We start from the raw sequence: 10,605 nt of genomic DNA, 5'->3' as shown, positions 1-10,605 counted from the left end.
AGCCAGCGGACTCGCAAGGCGTCTGCAGACGCGCGACCGTCAACAAGAGTTGTCATTTGCCGAAGGAGCTGCGAAGGCTTCCTGTCCCCAAGGTCAAGCTCTAGCAAAGCGCGCTGCAACTGTCTGTCCGGTGATTCCGTAAAGCGCTTGATGATAATCTCCTTCAGGTGCTCGTATTTGTTGACTTCCGAGGGTTGCGCCAGAACATCAGATACTTCAGTCATTATATCACCATCCAACGCACTGATTAAATGGTAGTAGCGCGTGTTATCTGAAGAAATGCGGCTGCATTGAAATTGCGCTTCGATCTGCACAAACCATAACCGCGCATTTTGCTTCCAAAAAGGCGGTAGCTTGATGACGCCAACCGACTCGACTACAGGAATAACGGTGCCTGCGCTGTTGCCGCATTGAATTTCACCAGCGTCAAGCGAAGTTGGCGGTGCAGGCGAACAATCTCCGGTATTCATTTTGTTTATTGCGGGGTCACCAATATGGTAACTTATGTAGTTACTGCTTTATTTAATTCGAAATACAATATAATGTTAACTTGATGCCGTAAGCTTGTTGCGCGGCGGGGTTGAAGTCCAGAGTGGCCAGTCTGACGATATCAGAAGATATCGTCATCCAGGAAAGGTCTTGGCGTTAGTACTTGTTTACGCCGTGTTGCCAGACTGGGTTTTAGTCTGGGCGACAGAAATGCGCTTTATGGTTTAAATTATACACAGTACTTTAAATACGACAAAGAGTATTTAAATTTTTTAGGTGTTGTAGATTTTTATCGATTTACCAAACATTTTTAGCCACGCCCACACTTTTAAAAATTTGTTTGAATTTTCTCATTTTTCATTTATTTTACCAATTTCTATCTTTTTGGGAATAAATTTAAGTTTTCGTTTGCACTTCCACCACTTGAGTAACGAGTATCTGATAATCAAGGAACTTGATTATAGCGTTCTTTCCTGTTTTTTTTCCTATTGCGCTCTCTAAAAACTAGTACAACACTTAATAGCTCGATTTAAGGTTGTGTTAATACTATGTGTTTGAAAAAATTTAATCGATTTCGATTGAAAACGCGCGTAAGTTTGATTTCTAGGCTTTGATAGTTTTTGCAAATTTCCACTGACCTTGACCTTGTTCATTTCAGCAGACTTTCATTTTATCCAGTAAACTAGATAATTATATGATTTTTAATTTTTTTTTTTATTGTTGAGTGGAGAATAAATAAAAAAATTTTACGAAATAATCAAAAGTGAGGATATGCATGTGGCCTTTTTTTTTATATATATGTTTTTTATACATCATTGTATTATTATAAGAACACAGTTTCCAAAAACAAAACAGTTTTTTAAATATGCTTCATAATTTAATGTCTAATGGTCGTTCGAAAGTAAACGTATTATCACTATATCGTGGAAACATGATTATCAAAGTTTCAAAATTGATATAAATCAAAATCACTTCTGATGTGCTTTGCTGAATTAAGACATATCGGGTATTTTCTGGTTGACATATCAGTACTTCATATGTTTTGTCGAGACTATAATTCCACCTGACATTATTAATAAGCGATCACATAAAAATAATCATATTGTAGATTTAATTTGTCATAGATGTGGAAATTTGGTATTTGCGGTTCTATACATTGGTGAGTTAATGTACTTAATGTACCTTTTAGTAACCATATTTAAGTAAATTTTGATAAAAATGAAAATCTGTTCGTCAAAGTCATTCCCGAATATATTAAATATGTACATATGTATTTTTGGAGAGCCAATTTGTAATGAATGAAAAACTTACTATTAGTGATAACTTATAACAAAAACAATGCAAATTCATGTATCAGTATCCTATAGGAAATGGTCAAAAAAATTTTTTAATTCATTGGTAATCAATTACAAGTCGCTATTTTATATATTTATTTTGTGGCCTTGTAGTTGATGAATTCAAATGCTGGGGACAATTACGCAGCACATAACCTTTTACTTTCCGCCTCGTTCGCTTGAGGACTTATATATGTGTGTATATTGTCCACAGATTCCTTCTAATTATTTTTTGAGTTAATTAACGCCTTATTAGTATAAAAAGCATTAGATGTGCTGGCTTGGCAGAATTCAAATTTGACTTTGGGATCGTAGTAGTTCGTAATGATTTCGACTTAATGGAGTAATGGAATATAATGGCATGTTGTATTATGTACAAGTTACCATAGACTTAAGCAGCCTTGCTAATCGTGGCTTATCGTCGGTCTAGCTGCTGTCCTAGCGTTTGGACCGGACGCTCGTGCATAGTCGGCAGACACTGCATTCATATTCTGTTAGTTTCAAGTCAGAACATGTTGTATAAATTTCAGTCCTGATGTTTTATTTCAAGCAAGCGGTCCTCCTTAGAAATAACTAAATATAAAACTAACTCACCAAACTTTTTCTAGGAAGCCCCGCTTCTCAATAAAATACCCAATAAATAAAACATCCCTACCGTGTAAATAGCTAGTAGAAATATACATATGTAAATAACTTATTAATTTACATAAACACATAAGTATGTATACTTCTTTGCTATAATCATTTGTACACATGTACAAACATACAAATTTATTCTCATGTTTTCAGCAATTAACTTCGGATGGTGATGAATCCGTTTTTAGAAGGTGTAATGTTGTCGCGATGGAAGGTGCTGTGGTCTTTACATAACCAAGTCTTAAGGAATCAATTTATAAATTTTAAGTCGGTGTCCACTTATAAGGACATTCCTGGAGTCCATGCCAAGGAGCCCAAATTATCTCCCCAACAATTTGGTTGCATACCACATGTAAATGATAAACGGAAATACAAGTATGAAGAAGGAAAGATATATCATGGCTTTCAATGCGAACGTGTTGAACACATTTCTGAATTTGAACTTACGTCGTATACTTTCCGTTATGAGCGCACGGGTACAGAATTATGGCATATCGACCGAAATGATTCAAACAACGTGTTTTCCATTAATTTTCGAACTACGCCTTTTAATTCTACTGGTTTACCGCATATTTTAGAGCATTTATCGTTATGCGGCTCACAAAAATATCCTGTCAGGGATCCTTTTTTTAAAATGCTTAACCGATCGGTAGCGACGCTTATGAATGCAATGACTGGTCCAGATTACACTATTTATCCTTTTTCCACAATGAATGAGATAGATTTTAGGAACTTGCAACGTATTTATTTAGATGCCGTATTCAGGTAAGATGTAAATACGTACCGATATACCTTAATGACGATATTTCGTAATTTCTCCTTTTCTAGGCCAAACCTGGCGTTTTTAGATTTTCTACAAGAGGGCTGGAGGCTAGAAAACAAAGATATAATGGATAAAAATTCCAAGCTTGTAATCAAAGGAGTTGTTTATAACGAAATGAAAGGTGCGTTTTCTGAAAACGCGCAGATATTTAGCCAGAACCTCCTCAATAACATTCTCCCTGATCACACATATCGATATGTGTCTGGCGGAAATCCATTGGAAATACCCAAGTTAGCACACAAGGATTTAGTTGAATTCCACAAAAAATATTATCACCCAAGTAATGCTCGCATATATTCCTACGGATTACATGATCCAATTAAAACGCTTGCACTTCTCGATAATGAGTATTTATCAGATCAAAGCTGGGTTGACAACTCTTATAGTCTGATACGTCAGCAAGAGCGTTGGACTCAGCCTCGTTTTGTACATATATCGAGTAGACTAGATAACATGGGTGCGACAATTGATCGACAGAACCAAATTGCTATTGCACTGTTGATGTGTGATGTGACCAACATACAAGAAAGTTTTGAATTACACGTACTATCTGAGGTACTTATTCGTGGGCCTAACTCTCCTTTTTACAAAAACCTTATAGAACCAAATTTTTCGGGGGGGTATAATCAAACAACTGGATATTCTTCTGATACTAAGGACACAGCTTTTGTCGTTGGATTACAAGACCTTCGAGTTGACGACTTCAAAAAATGCATCGAAATTTTTGACAAAACTATTGTTGATTCTATGAATAGTGGGTTTGATTCCCAGCATGTGGAAAGTGTTCTGCATAATCTTGAGTTGTCTTTGAAACACCAGAGCCCCCACTTCGGAAATACTTTGCTTTTTAATTCGACAGCTTTATGGAATCATGATGGCGATGTAGTCAGCAACCTTCGCGTATCGGATATGATATCGCGGCTGCGAGAACGCATAAGCCAGAATAAAAACTATTTTCAAGAAAAAATAGAGGAATATTTTGCCAATAACAATCATAGACTAACATTGACTATGTCACCTGATGAGGCATATGAGGATAAATTCAAAAAGGCTGAGTTAGAGTTGATAGAGCAAAAAGTAAAACTTCTTGATGAAGCTAAGTTAAAAAAAATATATAAGAGTGGACTGAAATTGGATTTATATCAAAAGGCTAAGTCAAATACTGATATATTGCCTTGTTTGACAATGAATGATGTAAGAGATCCACCAAAATGGCCTAAGTATTTCATACAAAATATGCAAAATGTTCGGACCCAGATTTGCAAGGTTCCGACCAATGAAATTACTTATTTTAAGTGCATATTCAATATATCAGGCCTAAGTCATAAGGAAACTCAGCTTATGCCACTTATTTGCAATATTATTAGTGCCATGGGCACCACTAACTATAATTATAGGGAGTTCGATAAGCGTATCCTCTTAAAAACGGGTGGTATTGATTTAAAGTTACATTTGATTGAAGATGTAAATGATTCAAAAAGTTATAGTCTATGCGTAATGATGAACACACATGCACTTAATAACAATGTCCCGGACATGTTTAGCTTGACCCAAGAGTTGTTTAAAAATGTTAAGTTTGATGACTCTGAGCGTCTTAAAATGCTTATAGAAAATTATATATCATATATATCTGTGGGAGTGGCAAGTTCTGGTCATTTGTATGCAATGTTGGGAGCAACTTCACAAGTGTGTGATGCTGGTAAGCTCAAATCCTTACTATATGGGGTAGATCATATAGACTTTATGAAAAATTTCGTAAAATCAACTAGCATGGTAGAAATTTGTGATAAATTGTCCGATATTGTTACAAAAGTTTTTAACAAGAACAATATGCGTGGTGCCATTAACACCACACAATCTTATATGCCATCTGCTATACATAATTACGAAATATTTTTGGAGACTCTGTCAGCATTTGAAAAAACGAAAACCAGTCGTAATATAAATTTTTTTGAACCCAGCTGTCAACAATACGTGATGAACATACCAGTGAATTACTGTGCAAAAGCTTTGTTCACAGTCCCATATCTCCACCAAGACCATCCAACACTGCGAGTTCTTGCAAAATTGGTGACAGCCAAATATCTATTGCCTGTGATTCGTGAGCAGAATGGGGCTTACGGAGCTGGTGCAAAAATCAGCTCAGACGGGATTTTCAGTTTTTATAGCTACCGAGACCCACACTCAATTAAAACCCTTACCGCTTTCGATGAAACTTATGAATGGTTACAGTCGAACCAAAATGTAATTGATCAACAATCTCTTTTTGAGGCAAAGCTTGGTGTGTTGCAGCAATTGGACTCTCCAATAGCTCCTGGAAATATTGGCATTGATTATTTCCTCTATGAAGTGTCACAAGAGGATTTTGATAGGTATCGTAATCGAATTCTTTCTGTAACTATTAATGACCTGCTGGGTGCTATAGAAAATTACTTCGGAAAAGAGTCCATGCATTATGGAAAATGCATTTTGGGCCCTGTGAATAAAAATTTAGAGTTTGAAACTAACCAAAAATGGATAATAAATATTTAACAATGTATATATATAAAATATATTCATTAACTTAACCCTTTTTATTGATTTATTTCTTTCACATACTACCAAAGGGATACGCTACTGTCTACATTTTTTAATATAAAAACTAGTTATTGTAGTAAAGAATTTCAAAATACTTTTATTTTGCTATTATTTGTCGTTCTTTATTATTGAAAAACACATTTTACAGAGGTAAGATAAAAGCGACGACGAAACCTTCCATTAAAAAATTTTTAGATTATTTTGTAGAATATCAATATTATGGCATCAAGTTTATTACAAATAACTAGTTTATGGCATCAAAAATTGATGGCATTGAAAGAACAGTTTGATTAATAAATGTATTACGAAAACAGTCACAAAAAAAAGTCACAAGGACTCAAAAGTGGAAAAAACACGAAGAAGGATATACTAGATTTGTTGAAAAGTATGTAACAAATACTTTGAACCCTATAAAGTAAACATATTCTTGATCAGGATCACTATCCCTTAAAGGCTAGAAAGTTGAGGTAAGTTGAGAAAGGTAAAATGGGACGTGGAAAGCATTGTAATTCAGATAAACGTAACATGATAAAATAATTTCTGAAGGAAAATCATACAGAAATATTGGTCGAATCATTCAATGTTTGAACAAAGTGATAATGTTCGAAAATGTCTCAGGGAACGGGGTTTAAAAGCCTCTAGTTGAAGGAAAGTCCAACTTTTAAATGGGATACATATACCCAAGCGCATAAAGTTAGCCAAGGAACATATAATAAAATTGATTATACAAAAAATTTAAAAATTTGGGGGAACATAAAAACAAGGTTGTTATTTTTGGTGGCCATGGATCTCGATCGTATGTAGGACGTCCTAAGAACACCCAATATAAGCCAAATCGCACAGTAGAAACAATTAAACACGAAGGATCCCGTATAATGGTATGAGCTTCTTTCTCGTCCTATGGAGTTGCGCCAAACATTGTTTAAAAACCATCATGGATCAAAATGTGAATGTGGATATATTGGAGACGGTGATGCCCTTTGCCGAATACGATATGCCGCTAAAATGGGTCTTCCAAAGAGACTATGACCACAAGGACCAAAAGGAAAGGATTGGTTCCAAAATAAATTGGTTTCTATTTTGAAGTGGCCTACACAGTCCCCAGAACGAAATCCCATTGAAAACCCTTGGTCGGATAAATTAAATTAGTTTTGATACGCAAACATTTCTTATTAGTTAGTTTTAAAAATTAAAGTCTAAAATTAAACATTCAACCATTTTTCATGAATCGGTGCTATTTTTGTTCTCCTACTCTCGTCGTTCTTAATAAAGTAATTTAAATAAGGTAAAAGTTAATAGAACAATTGTAGCTATTTTTATTTCCTGATAAGTGAATGGTTTACCTTATCTAAAAAGGTATTTTATCTCCCTTTAAACCCTACAATATATGTAGAGGACTTATTCAAACTTTAATTGTTTGGTGCTAGTTAATTTTTCGAAGCTGTTTTCAAATGTTGTCACGCCCATAAGTTTGTTTCAAAAAATGCAAAACATCCATAAGTTGAGAGTCGGGGAATCAACCAAAAGAATTAAGAATAATATAATATGTCGATCCGTCACGAAACTAACCGTGTCACTCCACCTCCTTGCTCGTTTGTACGGATTGGGTGACAAAGGGGTAGACGAACCGACGGACATAGTCAGATCGACTCGGCTGTTGATCCTGATCTAGAATATAGTGTCGGAAATGCTTCCTTCTACCTGCTACGTACTTTTTAACGAATCTTATATATAATTTTATTCTATAAGTAACGGTTATATTGTGTGCCAAAACAATCTGGTTTCAGAACTCGTCATTAAAATTCTTAAAAAATGTGTAAGAACATCGTTTCGCATTGGATAAACTGTGCGACAGCATTGACCGGTTAAAGAAATTTTTTGAACGGAAATCAAAATATGGTATCCATATCTCTTAACTGGCATTTTTATTCATTGAAGGTGCGTTTGTTTGGACCCCATCTTGAGATAATGCACTTAAATGATCGATTGTCATCGACAATCTGTTTGTCGTCATAATTGTTTAATCAAATCCCCCTTTTGATTTCATTAGGTTCCTAGTTGACCAATTATTTTATACACCACTGATTGGGGTTAATTGTACATTACAGCTAGCACGGCTGTTGACTTGAAAGCCAAGGATCTGTTCACCCCAGTCTTGGAACGGTGATTTCTGTTTGATTTTGTGATTTGTTATGCGCCGGACAGATCAAACTCGTTCCTGGACTTCCACTTCTTCAAAAAACTAATAATTAATACCTCTACTTTGACTGCCAATTGTCTGTTAAATAATCAAAGTGATGATAGTCTGGATGAGGTCGTTCGCCGTTTCTGGGAGCCAAGAAAGCTGCAATGGACCAGTTTGCGTTAAAACCAAGGAAGAGAGGCAATTTGTTGACACATACACCCGATTACCACCTACAAGTGAAAACTCTGTTGATTTGCCATTTATATCGAAGTCTACAAACTAGAGCGGCAGCCTCGCCTCAGAGAAAAATATATGCGGCCATTATTCATGAATATCTAAGCTTTAAACTGTCATTAGAGCCATCAGAATTTGCAAGGAAAGACAAAGCCTTCTCCAATTTGTATCCGTAAGAAAAGCTCCAGCGATCTAGTGAATTATTTGTTTGACCTCGTTGAAATAAACAAACATAACCCCACTAGTAAAGAGCACAATCCACGAAAGTAAAGTCAAAACAAATACAAGGACAACTACAGAGAGCTCACGAAGTATCTGAACGACAAAAACAAATAATTACACCTACCAGCTTAAAAGCAGCAGGGGTCTACAAGTTGTTTTGAAGGGCATTGAGCCCGAGATGAACCCCGAAGAAATTACAGAGGCGCTACAGGAAAAGGGATTTTCCGCTAAATCAGTTTTTAACATTCTGAACAAAGTCAAGAAGCCGCGACCACTTTTTTAGGTTGGTTTTTTAAAACCAAGCACCTAAAAAGAAACGAGATTTATCCAATCTACAAGCTACAGTTCCTTTTGTATCGCAGAATCACAGTAGCGCAATTTACAAGGAGTTGAAAAGTTGTCTCCAGCTACAAACCACTACATTAAAGACCCAACAAGGAATGCCCCATCCAACACAAACCCAGAAATCTTTTCACATCTTTTCTATTAACTGCTTCAAGGTCCGTCCCCTTTAACACTAAAAAACCGTTTGGAAATGCCTTAAAACTAGACGGCTGCCCTCAGCCCAAACTACAAAAACAACAAACCTGAACTAACTCAATTCCTATACGAAAAACACATCGACGTAATGTTTATCTCGCCTAATCGCTAATCACACCTTACAAACAAATACAACTTTAAAATAAATCATTTTTTCGGTACTTATCAACCCGATGGTAAAGCCCATGGAGGGACATGGATCCTTGTAATAAGTAGCATCATTTTCTGAAAATTATCTGCAGGCCACATCTATAAACATACAAATTTTATCACAATCCTTGGAGAGCATTTCCTAGCTGCAGGAGACTATACCGCTAAGCAAACACATTGGGGATCGCGCCTCGTGAACCCAAAAGGAAAGCAGCTATAGAACACTGTAATAAAAGCCGCCAACAAACTTGACCTGCTTCTTCTGGAAGTCAAACCTACTGGACAACGGACCTCAAAAAACTGCCTGATCTGATCGACTCCATCAAATCACCGAAATCATTCCTCGCAGCCTGTTGAGAGCCGAATGCCTGCCAGAGCTATCATCAGATCGCTCCCTGGTTCTCATCCATATCCATTCATCTCATCCAGCATTCGACAGAGTTTGGCTAGACGTACTTATGCACAATATCAAGCTAAAACAAGAGAGATCGCTATAGTCGAGTTCCCCGACTATCTAATACCCGTTACTCAGCTAGTGGAAATGCGAAGATATCTTTCAACACTGACCGTTTTTGCCGGTTTGTGGGCATAGCAAAAATATATTTCGAAAAACGATCAAAATTTACAAGACTAACAAAACGGACGGACCGACAGACGGACATGGCCAGATCGACTTGGCTATTGAGCCTGATCAAGAATACATATACCTTATATGGTATTTATACTTCCTTCTGCCTGTTACATACTTTTCAACGAATCTAGTATACCCAAATTTCTCTACGAGTAATACACGCACAAACAACTCAAGTCATACCTCTTCGAAAGGAAGTTTTCAGTGAGAAGCAATACTTCTACATCCAATAACCATCAAATTGGAGGCGGGGACCACCAAGGCAGCGTTCTAGGGCCAACTCTGTACCTCTTATACGCAGACCTACCAACACGTAGAAGTCTGACAACATCCATCTTTGCCGACGACACCGCCATTCTTAGCCGTTCCAGATGTCCGATCCAAACATCAGCGCTACTAGTCCTTAACCTGGTGGACGTTGAGAAGTGGCTCTCAAATTGGAGAATAAAAGTAAATGAACAAAAAATCAAGCACGTCACTTTTACTTTATACCAGCAGGATTTCCCTTCACTTTCGGTAAACAACACAGTGACGAAAGCACAAGAGGTAACGTACCTCGACAGAAGTCTCACTTGGCGCAAGCACATTGAAGCCAAAAAAAACCACTTAAATCTCAAAATCAACAGCATACACTGGCGGATCAACGCACATTTAACCACAAGGTACTACTCTACAACTCTGTATTGAAAGCAATTCGTAATTATGGCTCTCAGCTATGGAAAAAAAAACCTGCAATAGCAATATGGGAATTGTGGATCGAGCTCAATCAACGATACTGAAATAT

General features: G+C 36.6%; 1 protein-coding gene and 1 long non-coding RNA gene across 2 annotated transcripts; one reads left to right on the top strand and one right to left on the bottom strand.

Moving 5' to 3' along the window:
* The first annotated feature begins 1,493 nt into the window (after positions 1-1,493).
* LOC6539164 (presequence protease, mitochondrial) lies at positions 1,494-5,953 on the top strand. Its single transcript, XM_002086029.3, has 3 exons — positions 1,494-1,648; positions 2,613-3,224; positions 3,288-5,953. Exons 2-3 carry the CDS (start codon positions 2,626-2,628, stop codon positions 5,812-5,814), a joined length of 3,126 nt encoding a protein of 1,041 aa, XP_002086065.2. The 5' UTR covers positions 1,494-1,648; positions 2,613-2,625; the 3' UTR covers positions 5,815-5,953.
* An 812-nt stretch (positions 5,954-6,765) lies between these two features.
* LOC120320540 lies at positions 6,766-9,736 on the bottom strand. Its single transcript, XR_005560036.1, has 2 exons — positions 8,262-9,736; positions 6,766-8,203 (listed from the first exon to the last, which is right to left on the bottom strand). It is a non-coding gene; the product is annotated as an uncharacterized LOC120320540 (long non-coding RNA).
* Between the last annotated feature and the right edge of the window lie 869 nt (positions 9,737-10,605).

Source organism: Drosophila yakuba, chromosome 2L (assembly GCF_016746365.2).
Source record: "Drosophila yakuba strain Tai18E2 chromosome 2L, Prin_Dyak_Tai18E2_2.1, whole genome shotgun sequence".
Classification (NCBI taxonomy): Eukaryota; Metazoa; Arthropoda; class Insecta; order Diptera; family Drosophilidae; genus Drosophila; species Drosophila yakuba.
The sequence above is the reverse complement of the archived record's forward strand: the minus strand, read 5'-3'. Positions and strand labels throughout refer to the sequence as shown.